Raw genomic sequence first — 14,361 nt, 5'->3', positions numbered from 1 at the left:
AACAAGATCCCTACATATGCTGCCTACAAGAGACTCACTTCAGATGAAAAGACACACACAGACTAAAAAGAATGGGGTGGAAAAAGATACTGTTTTGATGGACCTAGAGGGTATTGCGCTGAATGAAGCTAGATAGAAAAAGACAAATACTATATGATTTCACGTACATGCGGAATCTAAAGAACAAAATAAACAACGACAAAAACAGAAACTAACTCATGGATACAGAGAATATTTTGAGGGCTACTAGATGGGATGGCAGTTGGGGGGTCTGGTGAAAAAGAGCAAAGGGATTATATACAAATGGATAGTTACAAAATAGACATGGAAATATAAATGTAGCATAAGGAAAATAGTTAATAATGTTGTAATAAAGTGTATCAATATGTATAATATGTATGAGGGAAGAGGGGTACTAGATTTAGTGGGGTAATCCCTTTGTGAGTTATATAGATCTCTAATCACTATGCTGAACAACTGAAACTAATATATTATTATATGCCAACTATAATTGAAATAAAACTCATTGAATTGTACAATGTAAATATGAGCAACTAATTGTCTATTATATTTCAATAACGCTGGGAAAAAAATAAGAAAAAGAGACATGTAAGACAGAATGAAAAAAAATGTGTCTTCTAGGAATTTCAAAAAGTAAGTAAAATGTTGTTTAAAGATAATGGCAAGTGATTTTTTAGAATTGGTGAAAGACATGAATCCTCAGTTCTGAGCAGGAAAATAAAAATAAATATTAAATACATAGCAGTGAAACTACAAAACCCCAAAGACAAAGAGAAAATCTGAAAGCGAGCACATAAAGGACAGACTGCTTACAAAAGAATAATAATTACACTAAAAGTATATTTCCAATGAGCAACAATAGAAGCAATTAGTACAGAGGATGGACTACTTTTTGAGCCACATGTCCTTTGCACAACTATTCAACTCTGCAACTATAACACAATAACAACCAGAGATAATATGAACATAAATGAGCCTGACCTTATTCCAATAAAAATTTACTTGTGGACACTGAAATTTGACTATACAAAAATAGACAATGGGCTGAATTTGGCCTATGGACTATAGTTTCTCAACCACTAGAATAGCATTTTAAAAATCCAGAAGGAAAAATAACCATTAACCTAGAATTCTACACCTAGCTAAACAATCGTTAAAAAAAGGTGAAGTAAAGACAATTTCATACAAAGACTGAAAGAAATTGCCAATTAAAGAATTTGACTGAAAGAACTAATAAAAAGTGTATATCAGGAAAAGCAAAATTAAAATCAGAAATGAGTAGAATACAAGATGAAGTGTGTTGGGGGTGGGGGGATATAAACCTGCAGGTATATCTAAATAAGCATCGATGACAAAAAGAAAAGTAATGATGATAAATTTTACTTAAGAAATCAAAGCTGAACTGAATCACCAGACAATAAACAATTGTGAGGTAGGAAGATAGCTATTAGAAATAAAGCCTTTTGGGTGTCTGTATCTTTGAGAGGAGGCTAAAGACAATTAACTTTAAACTTTGGTAAATCAATTATGCATAGTTAATGGAAATTATTTAAGGGAAAATATTTAAGGGGAAAAATCTTTTTAATAGTTATTTGTTTATTTTGATAGGTGACTCCTTTTTAACATAGTAATATAAAATCTCATTCAATTTATTTAAATTTTAAAAGTGAGATAAAATATTTAAATAATAGGTGTATAGAGCTATGGCAAATATTTTAATAGTTACAAATGATTTCATTTTGAGAAATCAGCATACAATTTTTTTCAAAAACAGTATCTGTAGAGATAGACGTGATATTTCTACATACATAGATATTTTTTCCAGACTCCGAAAGAGACTTGCAACAGTAAAACTTCTCTTCACCAACAAACTATCAATTCAAAAAAAGACAAGGAGGAATCTTAAATGCGTATTACTAAGTGAGAGAAGCCAATCTAAAAAGGTTGCTACATACTATGTGATTCCATTGTTATAACATTCTGGAAAAGGCAAAACTCCAGAGACAATTTTTAAAAATCAGTGGTTGCAGGGGACAAAAGGGAGAGGGAGGGATGAATAGGTGCAGCATAGAGGATTTTTAGAGTAGTAAAACTATTTTTTACCACATTCTGATGGTGGACACATGTCACTATATTTGTCAAACCCTACTGAATATACAGTACCAAGAGTGAACCCTAATGTAGATTATGGACTTTGTATGATAATGTGTCAATATAGGTTTATGGAATGTAATTAATGTTCCACTTTGGTGGGATATGTTGATAGTGGACAGGATGCGGGGAGGGGAAGAAAAAAGGGGAAAAGGGAATTCTCTACACCTTTCACTCTATTTTTCTGTGAACCTAAAACTGCTCTAAGAAATAGTCTTTGGTTGCTTTTTTTTTTTTTAATTCTCTTAAACCATTTGCTTGCACATAATTAATTTTTCTGTTTTTGAAGGCAGGTCAAGAATTATATCAGCTAATATTTACGGAGAGCTTTACATAGGTTTTCTCTTTAATCCAGGTGAAACAGATATTTTTATCCTCATCTTATAGTTAAAGACATTGAGTGCAAGAAAATTTATGTAATTAAGGCACATTCATAGAATTTAAACATCTATTTATATGACAAGAAGGCTGGCTGGTTTTATAGTAGTCTACTCATTCATTTTTATTTTTTATTATCTAGCTTAAAAATATCTTCAGTTATTTTTAATTACAAACCTCGGAGTTAATAATTTGGGCATGACTGTCCAGAAACTTTATAAAGAGAGTGGACCTCCAAAACTACAAAGCCTAGAATGCAACACAGTGCGGGGCCGCCTGGGAGCGCAACAGCTCGCCCATTGGCATGCTGGAAATAGTAGTTTTCTGGCCTGCCTCCCTTCCTCAGGCCCTAATCATCCGAATCGGAGCTTGGTTCCACGACTTGACTGATCCACCGGTCCGCACGCAGTCACCTCAATCCCGGAGACTGATCTGGGGATGCACCCCTGACTCCCTGGACCCTCACATCCCTTGAGGGGCAGGGCAGCTCTACCCACCTCACCCACAGCTCCGGACGCCGCGCTCCACACGGGAATCTAAGGAGGACGCGCAGCCAGGTTACCACAGAAACGGCGCTCTTTCGGTCACGGCGCGTGCTGGAGGTCAAAGGTCACGAAAGCCAGTTCCGCTTCCGGTTCCAGGATCCGGTTTGTTGTCAGAAAGTTTTGGGACGTTCACGAACCCTTTTTGAGGTCTTCTGCTGCAGCCATGGCGGCCTCCACCGCGGCCGGGAAGCAAAGAATTCCCAAAGTGGCTAAGGTAGGCGATAGCGAAAGTTCTTGTGGGAAGGAGCCTGGAAGATGGGCTCGCCCCAGTCTCGGTGGTACCCGGGACAGGAAAGCGTTGTCCGAGGAGCAGGCCCACCCCGAGCGGGGCCGAGGGGAAGAATGAAGGGACGGGATAATCGGTGGTGGGGTGCAGGCTCTTGTTACCCCGGAGCACAGCCCGCGTCCGCGTTGGCCTTCGTTCTGGGGAGGTGTTTTTGCGGGGGGAAAGTGTGGGGTCCTTCAGCAGAAATAGCTGAGACAGGCAGTGCGTTAGGCGTTGCAGAGCTGCACACATAAATGCGGGCGACGGACAGGACACAAATAAGACAAAGGTGTAAAATTACAACTTTGCCAAATGCTACTAAGGCAAAATAGAACGTTCAGTGGAAAATTGGGGGTGTGTGAGGATGTCTCCAGTGTAAACTTTGTTAAGGAAGTGACATTTACGCTGAAACTGGAAGGCCAAATCGGAGTTAGCCCAGCTGAGTGAAAAGAATGAAAGTAGATGACAAGAGTTGTGTAGTGGCATAATTTAAGTTAATTAAACAATAAATTTTATATCGTCTGATAGTCCCATCGGTGGCCGATATTTACTAGTTTTTAATATGTAACAGTCTTTTTCCTAAGCGTTTATGGATCTTCTCCCTCCTTTCTTTTTCTCCAGCCCAGATGACTCTATTGAGCTTGTTTTTTATATGTCCATTTAGATGACTCCAGAGATAATGCATATAAAACACATAACACAGTGTCTGGTACTTAATGTTCATTAGATATGAGCTATCATCATTAGTATCATTATTCCACATGTAACACTAAATAATTAATATTTCTTGTAATTCCATTCCATAAACTTATTGGGCAGCACTGGTCCAGTAGAAATATAATGTGAGCCACATATGTAAATTAAGTTTTCTCATAGCTACGTTAAAAAGTCAAAACGGGATGTTAATTTTAATTATATTTTATTTAATAACCCACTGTTTTTGTCATTCCAACATGTAATCAATATAAAAAACTTAGTTAGGTAATTTATTCTTTTTTTTATACTAAGTCTGCAAAATCCACTGTGTATTTTACACTTACAGCCCATCTCAGTTTATACTCACCACATGTGACTCATGGCCATCGTGTTGGACTTCACAGCTCTAACACCTCAGGAAGCTTATAGTCTAATGATGGGAACTTACCAAATATTTTCTTTGACTTGAAATGCCATGAAAAACCAAATGCAGTTATCAACCTGGGGCATTATCTATCTGGGACCTAAGTTGAAGAATTCTGTAAATTGAGGTTGTAAAGCTTGATAAGATACGGTATACATCTTGAAAAAACAGAACCTCTAATGGGAATTTTACGTAGGCAGCCTCAAATTTTTTTATGTTACTAATATAAAAGGGAAAATTTGCTATTTTTGCTACCTTTTCTCTATAGCCTTTTAATAGATATCATGGATAAGATAGAAAACACTTCTTCTATTTAGTTGCACAGAGAAATGGGAGCATGTCATAAAAAGAGGGTATTTTGTAATACATATAAAGTTCACATCCTACAAGTGTTTGTTTCTTAAACCTTGTGTGAAGAGCATCTCCTAAAAATAGAAATATCTTGTCTTAAAAGGTAAAAAACAAAGCTCCAGCCGAGGTACAGATAACTGCTGAACAGCTCTTAAGAGAAGCTAAAGAAAGAGAACTTGAGCTACTTCCACCTCCACCTCAACAGAAGATCACAGATGAAGAAGAGTTAAATGATTACAAACTACGGAAAAGGAAGGTCAGTCAATGCGATGTCTTTCATTATATTGTTAAGAATTTATAGGCCAGAATTTGAAAAGTACCTCATCGGTTAGCGAGACTATAAGATGAAAAGAGATTAATGTTTCTAGCCACATAAACAATGTAACTTCTGGTTATCAGATAACTGCATTTTGCTGAACTTTATGAACTATGTCATGAGTTGTCTGTTTTAGAGTATAAAGAAATTAAGTCCACCAGAGACACAATTTTTGGTGCTGAATCAAAGGTTGGTGGAAGTTTCACAGGCAGAACAACTGACAGCTGAAAGAGGGCTGGTCTTGACTCTTAACACAGAGGGTGGTACAGACAGAAGCACAGACCTCAGTCCCGCTAAAAGTCAAGATAAGGGAAAGAGCCTTGAGAAGATTGGGCATCTGATTTGACCTTCTCACCCAAGAATGTGGGATTATTTTAAACCAGGGATGCCCAACCCCCAGGCCGCGGACCTATATAGGTCCGTGGCCTGTTAGGAACCGGGCTACATACCAGGAGGTGAGTGGCGGGCTAGCAAGCAAAGCTTCATCTGTATTTGCAGCCTCTCCCTAGCACTAGCATCACGGCCTCAGCTCCACCTCAGATCATCAGGCATTAGATTCTCATAAGAACACCAGTCCCTGGTGCCAAAAAGGTTTTAAACCACTGTTTTAAACCACTAATCCTGATGTATCTACTTATTAGTTATCTTTAATGAATTATGGATGAAATTCTGAGACATTAACGAAAAGACTTAGTCAAAAATGTTTTCTTGTTAGGAACAAATAGAGTATATTATAGTATCAGTTAGTGGTTGTGGGAAATAAGGGAATATCAACAATTGAAACACCTGTGATTGTAACCTTCTGTAGTGGGTTTATTATTTCTCAAGGATTATAGGATGTAATTTTTTAAAATAAGAACAAAATTAGTAACCTTTTTTGTGCAAGGATTAATAGACAAAAGGTGATGTAATTTTTATTTTCTCTTTAATTTTACCCTTTTTTGACTTCTGCCAGACTTTTGAAGATAATATAAGAAAAAACAGGACTGTGATTAGTAACTGGATAAAATATGCACAATGGGAAGAGAGTCTAAAGGAGATTCAAAGGTAAAATTGCTGAGCATGTAATTTTGTACATAAAAATGTAATGAGTTAACAGATACGAAAGAAATAGAAGAAGTTAAAGCACAAGTAAAAGATTGTGTCTCCCGCAGTAATTTTCAAACTTTGTTCCATGGAACCCTAGGGTTCCTTTGAGGGGCTTCAGGAGCACTGTTATAGGCTAGTTCTTGGGAGAGCAGAGGAGGAGACTGCAGGTGGATCTCAACCACCAGCACACACTCTACTGCTAGAGAAGTACAGTTTCAACTGACATTGATATTTTTAAGAATAATTGTTCCTCTGCAAACCAGTGACTAACAAGATTAAAATCACAACTTGGCCATTCCTATTGTCCAGCCTTTCCGTACTTTTCCAGCATACCCCTTGCCCCCATTGTGCTGCATACCTACCACTCCATGAATACATCATGTCTCCTCACTGTGACACTTAGCTGTTTCCTCTGTCTGGAATGACCATCCTTCTCCACCCAACTTAGCCTCTGAGACTTTCCTCAATTCTGGAGTTACCGGTTGCTTAACCTTTTCCATCAGATATTTTTCTTTCCATTTGCTTCCTGTACAGATCTTGACTATAACGTTCATCACATTGCATTATAATTTCATGCATGTCTACCTTCCTCTAAGTCTTTGTAAGGTTCCTGAGAACATCATATTTTTTCACCTTTTTATGTCCAGAACCTGACTCATGGTGGACACTTGATAAAATAGCAGGGTACTACAGATAGTTTGAAATAGTTTCTACATGTGTTACATGTACTGTTCTTGATGCCCTCCAACTCTTGCTTCTTAAGGGCTAGATCCATATATGAACGTGCTTTAGATGTGGACTACCGAAATATTACGCTCTGGCTGAAATATGCAGAAATGGAAATGAAGAATCGCCAGGTCAACCATGCCCGAAATATCTGGGACCGGGCCATTACAACTCTGCCTCGAGTCAACCAGTTCTGGTAAGTTTATGATCTAATGAAATGGCTTTTTGTACAGTAGGAAAGTTCCATATTTAGGTATTTATTTCATTTACATAGTTGTGACCATATATACAAATTTAACTTTGCATATATTATTGTGCAAAAACACTTTTTAATGTCCTATAGTCTATTAAAGTCATAATCAGTGTATAATAGCTGTGTAATCAAAATTTTGATTGCAGTCTTTTATGCATAAGAAACAACTTGTCAAACTAAGCAGTTTTTAAGACAAATATATTTTTTTCTAATGATTCATCCTTTTCAAATCTGTTTTAATAAGAAAACGTGTTTGATTTAACCTTCAGGGACGATAAAGTCTTAAACCTTCACATTTAATAAGTTAGAACCAGAAATTACCAAAAAACATTTTTTTCCCTGAGTCATTTTGACCATGACACATATTGTCGGATGATTTTGTTAAAGGTACAAGTACACGTACATGGAAGAGATGCTGGGGAACATTGCTGGCGCTCGGCAGGTGTTTGAACGCTGGATGGAATGGCAGCCTGAGGAGCAAGCCTGGCACTCCTATATCAACTTCGAGCTGCGATACAAAGAGGTCGATCGGGCCCGCACCATTTACGAACGATATATCCTTTGGACAAGGTCTGAATGGCACCACTATTGCCTGAGTGCTGCTCGTCCCGTGGCGGTGTAGTTAAGTCAAGACACAGTTATTCCTGTTGGCCTAGAAATCAAGAATGCAAATTTCATTTGCTATATAAGCTACGTGTATATTTTCTAAGGACACAGGTTGGGTCAGGAAAAAAGTTTGTGGTCTGCATAATTGTTTGAGTATTTTCCAGTGAAACTTTGCATTTGTACTAATGCTGTGGTTCCTTGTGGAAAATAACACACTAAGTCCCTGGCTGCTATAACCAGTTCTATTTTTTTATGATGTAAGTTGGTCATTAGCAACATTACTGGAATCCATCGAAAGATTTACTATTTTTTAGCCATGTAACCCCAATTAGTCAGTTAATTCCTTTGAGCGTTGGTGTCCTCATCTTTAAAATGAGTAAAGATTCCTACTATGGGCTGGTTATGAAGATTAGATGATAACATGTAAAAGCACTTTTAGCAACTGATAGTCCTCATTATTCATTGTTTCCATGTTTGTGAATTCTGCTTGTTCAAATTTATTGTAACCCTAAAATCAATATTTGTGGCACTTTCACAATCATTTGCAAACAAGTACAGAGTGATGAAAAAGTTGAGTTACCTTAGGCATATGATCCCAGCTAAGGTGATAATCCTTCTTGTCTCTGCTCTCATACAGAGATTATCAGAGGATGGAGGTGGGACGGGGCAGTGCAGTATAGTGCAAGAAGCTCTGGCTCTGGTGCTAATTGAGCAGGTTTGAATTCCTTCTCTGGCTCCACTTAGTGGGCAGCCTCTGGCATGTCACTTAACACTTCTGAACCTTTTTTCTCTTATAAAATAACAAAAATGAAATCTAAGGGTTAGCTTTTTGGATTTAAGGTTATAACCTATATGTAATATTCATATACATACATTTTTCCCCTAGGAGCAGTGATTTGGTATTCACTAAGTAGTCATAGAACATAACTATCACGAATAATGAGAATCCACTTTATTATGCAATTTTAAGATCTTGATTACCTCTTCTCATTTTAATATTGTTACATTAACAAAAGCTTTTATAGCACTTGCTATGTGGCAGGCATTGTTCTAAGCACTTTACAGATATTGTCATTTAATCCTTATGACAACCGTGTGATATAGGAACTACTCCATTCTACAAATGAGGAAACTGAGGTATGAGAGATTAAGTAACTTGACCAGGGTTTCTCAAGTAATGATGGAGAAACCAGCAGCAGTTTCAGAGCCAATGCTCTTAACATCGTTGCCATATTTGAATGTATCACTACTTTGGAAATTAATGATTTCCTCAAGGAAGATAGATTAAAAATAGGTTTATCCTATTCAGAAGTAAAGTGGTAATTCAGAACTTTCTCCTTTGGCTCTAGTTAGCAGTTTTCTTTTTTGTAACTTGTTTTTTCATAATCATTAATTCAAATACTAATATTGAGCATATAATATAATAAGTGCCATGTATCGAACATGTTCTTTTGGCCAGAAACTACTAAGAGCTTTACATAACATTTTCTCATGTAAAGGCATTAATCATCCAGTGAGGTCAGTATTATTTTTCTCTGTTTACAGATGATAAAACTTGTCTAAACAAGTTAAATGACTTGTCCAGATCACATGGCTAATAACCAAGGTTCAGCTTTTTTATGGCTCCAGACTCCTATTTGTACCACTACTAAAATATTGAATAAGCACTGGAAGAAGACAGAGATGAACAAGACCCAGCTCCCTCACAGAGATGACAGTTTAGTGGTTTTCTGCCTTGTACACGATTTATCAACCCCATCATCATAGCTTGCATTTTGGGGTTTTGGGGTTTTTGTTTTTTGTTTAAGCCACATTGTCTTGCCTGGTATTTCTTTAATTCCCCTGCACTTGTACTTGTGCACCCTGATGTTAAGAATTGGATCAAGTATGCCCGCTTTGAAGAAAAACATGGTTATTTTGCCCACGCACGGAAAGTGTATGAGAGAGCTGTGGAATTCTTTGGAGACGAACATATGGATGAACACCTTTATGTTGCCTTTGCCAAATTTGAAGAAAATCAGAAAGAAGTAAGTAAACGTAATTACATTGCAGAACAGCTTAGAAAAGATTACTTCTTGTGCACATCAAGTTCATTTCCATTCTCTTACTTATCGTTGGAGAAAATGATTTCAAAATACAAAACTCGATTCTCAAAGAAAACAGCATATATTTGTGGCTAAGCTGAAGATTGGGAGCTGAGTGATTATAGATTGTATTATAACTGTCTTAATTTTGTTGTGCTTTGCTTGAAAATTAAGCCTTTAAATCTGGACTGAGAATATTGTCTATAAACTGAGAGTTAGTCTCTTGGTATCTTCATTAAAGGGCTTTACAGGTGATAAACCTCGAAACAAAAAGCCTGAAGCCCTCACAACCAAAAATAGAATTTGAAATGAAAACAGATTTTCCCACCAATAAGTCATTTCTACTATAGTATACATGGAAAATAATCCTTTAAAGTAGTTTAAATAATGCACAATTGAGAGAGGCAGACTGAGGTCTGAATGCAGGGTCTTGTACAAGTCACAGTATGGAATTCAGATTCTATTCTAAGGGCAGTGGGAAGTATTGAAGGGTTTTAGCAAGAAAGTGGTAGAATATAATTTATATTGTCAGTAGAACCTCTAGCTAATTTATGGAGAGTGTATTGAGGGGAGGATGGCAAAAGTAGAAGAGAGGAGACTTTTGAAATGGTCTAGGGAAGAAATGGAAATAGGTTGACGGGACTGGGGAGATGTGAAGGCTACGTTAAAAGGCTAGAAATGGCAGTGCTTGAAAAACCAGTGAACTTGGGGAATGAGGAAAGGAAAAGAGTCAAGGGCTCCTGGGGATTTTAGCTTGAGCCAGTGTGTGACAGTAGGTATTAGTTATCAAGATTGGGAAGACTTGAGAAAGTCTCGGGTTTGTGGAGAAAAACAGGAGTTCCATTTTGGTCTGAGATACACAGACGATATTAAATTGGTTGTGTTAAGTAGACAGTATTTAATGTTGAGCTCAAAGCAGAATGTCAGTCGATCCTGACTGAAATACTTCAACAAAGAGAAGAAGAAACTCATTTTGGACATTTTGAGGCCTCAAAATCTAACAAGTAATGTTTTATGTCTTAATTACTTTGCTAGTAATGACTAGAATGAGAATGTGGTGTTAAGGGAGATAATCATCCTGTCTGCTTTTAGTTTGAAAGGGTACGAGTGATCTACAAGTATGCCCTGGATAGAATTTCAAAACAAGAGGCCCAAGAGCTCTTTAAAAATTATACCATCTTTGAAAAGAAGTTTGGTGATAGGCGAGGTATTGAAGACATCATCGTGAGCAAACGGAGATTCCAGTATGAAGAAGAAGTGAAGGTGAGTGCTGGTGTAGATGCTTAACTCTGCCAGCTAATACTGGCTACAATAAAATCAGCAAGTTAGGGCTACTGATAATTACGCTCTTGATGATATGTCTGCAATAATGGGAGCTGTTCCAGATGGGTTGGAATAAATGAGGCTGATAGAAAAGGCAAACAAACAACGCTCGGATTTTTTTCTGCCACAAACATGTCAAAAGTTACTTTTACTGGTGGTTGTGTGCTATAGAATTTGATCAAAATAAATCTAGAGTCCATATGAGCTTATTTTTGAAAATTAGAAGAGTCTGAACCAAAAAAACAGTTTCTGTACATTACTTTTTAGCTTAACTGCTTGAATTAAAGATGTAGATATAGTTCTATTCTCATTTGTTTATCTATGTAGTATACTATTTTGTGAATTCAAAGATAGTAGCATTTTCAAGGTATTTCTAAACAATGGACTAAGTCTGTTATAAAATTATGTCAGCAAGGTATGTTCAAGATAAATTACTATTAATTAAAAAGTCAGGTTTCACAATTGTGAGTATGGTATAATTCTATTGTAATTTTAAATCTAGATGTGATGGTATGTAGTCAAATCATTGTGTACCGTTCTTTATAGCATGGTGAAATCTCAGCTCATCTCGTTCTGTCCCACCTGGGACATGAGTAATCCATTTGTCCAGCATCTTAGTAGCCATCTTGGTTATTGGATCGACTATCCCAGTATCACAGTGCTTGTGTTCAAGCAACCCTTATTTTGCTTAATAATTGCTCCAGAGCACAGAGTAGGTTAAATTTTATCAAAGGTATGTTTGTATAAGAAAGAATATAGTATGTATAGGGCTGAGTACTATCCACGATTTCAGGCATCCACTAAGGGTCTTGGAACATATCCTGCAGATAAGGGGGATACCACTGTATTCATAATTCTATTTTATTCATAAAACCTCAGGAATGGTATTTTTAAAATGAGATAATGTGAAATCTAGAAAAAAAGTTGCTAAAATATAGAAAGTAAGCCTGGTGCCTTCTTTTAGCTCACATAGTCCAGCAAGTGTAGCTGTCCATTTCGTTTTAATTTATTAAATTTATTGTCATTCTAGGCTAATCCACACAATTATGATGCATGGTTTGATTACTTGCGCTTGGTGGAAAGTGATGCAGAAGCAGAAACTGTACGAGAAGTCTATGAAAGAGCTATTGCCAATGTCCCACCCATTCAAGAGAAGAGGCATTGGAAGCGCTACATCTATCTTTGGGTCAACTATGCACTCTATGAAGAACTGGAGGCAAAGGTAAAAAATGTAATTATGTGTCCACTATTAATGGTTTCCTCATCTTGTGCTTAAAGCTCACTGTGCTGTCCTGGGTAGTAGCCGATATTTACAATCCTTGAAATTTACTTTTAGATTCTTATAAGGCTCTATTCAGCCATATAGCTATATATTCTCTCTGTAACATTTTAAATTCTGTACCTGTTGTATACCAAGTGAGGTGTTTTTTGTTTGTAGTATTTTGTTTTTTAAACCTGGAGACACAAGGTAATCATTTGGAACTTGAAAGAAAACGATGAACCACTCCTTAGTTTAAATATACATAGTTTCCTGGGTTTCTCATAAATAGGGATCACGAATAGATTAGTAAAGCTCAAGTGGGATTTTCAGAAATTGGTCATGTGTAAGTTAACAGAAAAAAATTAACTTTCTGCTGTTGAACTGAGACCGTAAAACATCTTTGTTTCTTTCTGCTGTCAGGCAAAAAGCTTTTCTACAGAGAAGCTCTCAGAGTTTGATGACTGTATTGTTGGTGATTCTTAAACCAAAGTTTGATGGCCAAAGGTAGTTTACACTTTTGATCATAAATAGAATCAGGGTTTTAAAATAGCAACTTGTGAAAACATACTCAGTGTTGGTGTACATTTTTTTACTAGTATTAGTAAAATTAATAACTAGTAAAATTAGTATTAGCAACAGACTTTAATATTTTATGAAAATTTCTTATCCTAATACAGGATCCTGAGAGGACAAGACAGGTATATCAAGCCTCTTTGGAACTAATTCCTCATAAAAAGGTACATTTGCTCTAAGTGTTCTGCTACAAACATCAAAATCTTGCTTCTGTTACTTGTAAAATAATTCAGTGAAATAATATTTATTGATTGACTATATCCCTGTACTAGGCACCATGGAAAACAAATAAGAACAAGATAGGCTCTTTACCTCTGAAAATAGCTTACAGTCTAGTTGAGAGGATAGCCTGTGACAAATGAATAATACAGATAATAACATAGAAATTCAGAGGATAGGTACTTGGAATACACTGAGTGAAAAGCTATTCCATTGTGAGGAAGACACACATCCAGGGAGTACACAGCACGTGCAGGAAATAATGAATAGGTGTTTGTTGGTAGCTGAGTGGATGTATGCTTGCATGGGTGAACATGAATGTGCTCTGGAAGTGGCTGAGACATTATCTGTCATATTTCCCAACACATGAAACTAAGAAAGATGTTGACCCAGCTACCTTCCAGAATAGAGGTAGCATGTTCTGCCAGCTCACAAGCATATCCACAAAAAGCAGATTCTATGTAAAGGCTGCTGGGCCATGCAGTACTACACAGTATCTAGGTTACTGTTTTTGGGTAACTTTTGTAAATAAATATCATCTTTGCTTATAAATAAGAAAATACATTTGTCTTAACTGAAGTTTTAGGGAAATCTAATTTAACTTAATTCAATTTAATTTAAATGAGTCTCTTAAGCTAGATGTTGTTGTGCTTTTGTTTTCTAGTTCACGTTTGCCAAAATGTGGTTACTATATGCACAATTTGAAATAAGACAGAAAAATTTACCATTTGCCAGAAGAGCTTTGGTAAGTAAAGAAAGATCAATATGCATCATTAAATTCTATGAGAAGGAAATTAAAGTCTTAGTGCTTAGAAGTTATATAATTCCTACTAAGAAAGCAACAGATGTATTATGCCTTTAAAATCTGAGACATGTTAGAAAACACATGGCCTTTAAAAAAAGATTAGATGATAATGCTTAAATTATTCTATTTCAACATTGGAAACCTTATAGCTAGCTACCAGTTACCAGATCTTTTCTCAGACTAGAAAGATCTGATCTTTAGTCTGATCCTGTGCAAAAAATTTTTGGTGTATTAAATGCACCTCCGTCTTAACAGATCCTATTAACAGTTAATAG

The 14,361-nt window shown here is 36.5% G+C and overlaps 2 protein-coding genes across 12 annotated transcripts in view; one reads left to right on the top strand and one right to left on the bottom strand.

The window, feature by feature from the left end:
• Nucleotides 1-3,200, bottom strand: part of CFAP61 (cilia and flagella associated protein 61) — a 296,212-nt gene extending 293,012 nt beyond the window's left edge. For 6 of the 8 annotated variants that reach the window (XM_023537747.1, XM_023537742.1, XM_023537746.1 and 3 more), the window contains exon 1: nt 3,048-3,200. The gene's annotated coding sequence lies outside the window, so the exon portion shown is untranslated. The remainder of the gene's footprint in view (nt 1-3,047) is intronic. The other 2 variants (XM_023537744.1, XM_011370815.2) reach the window with 2 other exon arrangements.
• CRNKL1 (crooked neck pre-mRNA splicing factor 1) overlaps nt 3,137-14,361 on the top strand; it is a 16,931-nt gene continuing 5,706 nt past the window's right edge. The window contains exons 1-10 of one of the 4 annotated variants that reach the window (XM_011370794.2): nt 3,137-3,309; nt 4,935-5,087; nt 6,103-6,194; nt 7,000-7,158; nt 7,603-7,769; nt 9,670-9,848; nt 10,998-11,168; nt 12,259-12,450; nt 13,167-13,226; nt 13,946-14,026. In XM_011370794.2, the coding sequence (XP_011369096.1) occupies nt 3,259-3,309; nt 4,935-5,087; nt 6,103-6,194; nt 7,000-7,158; nt 7,603-7,769; nt 9,670-9,848; nt 10,998-11,168; nt 12,259-12,450; nt 13,167-13,226; nt 13,946-14,026 (1,305 nt within the window). In that variant the 5' untranslated portion in view covers nt 3,137-3,258. The remainder of the gene's footprint in view (nt 3,310-4,934; nt 5,088-6,102; nt 6,195-6,999; nt 7,159-7,602; nt 7,770-9,669; nt 9,849-10,997; nt 11,169-12,258; nt 12,451-13,166; nt 13,227-13,945; nt 14,027-14,361) is intronic. The other 3 variants (XM_023537759.1, XM_023537754.1, XM_023537765.1) reach the window with 3 other exon arrangements.

Source organism: Pteropus vampyrus, unplaced genomic scaffold (assembly GCF_000151845.1).
Source record: "Pteropus vampyrus isolate Shadow unplaced genomic scaffold, Pvam_2.0 Scaffold7, whole genome shotgun sequence".
Taxonomy (NCBI): Eukaryota; Metazoa; Chordata; class Mammalia; order Chiroptera; family Pteropodidae; genus Pteropus; species Pteropus vampyrus.
This window is presented reverse-complemented; position numbering and strand designations above follow the sequence as displayed.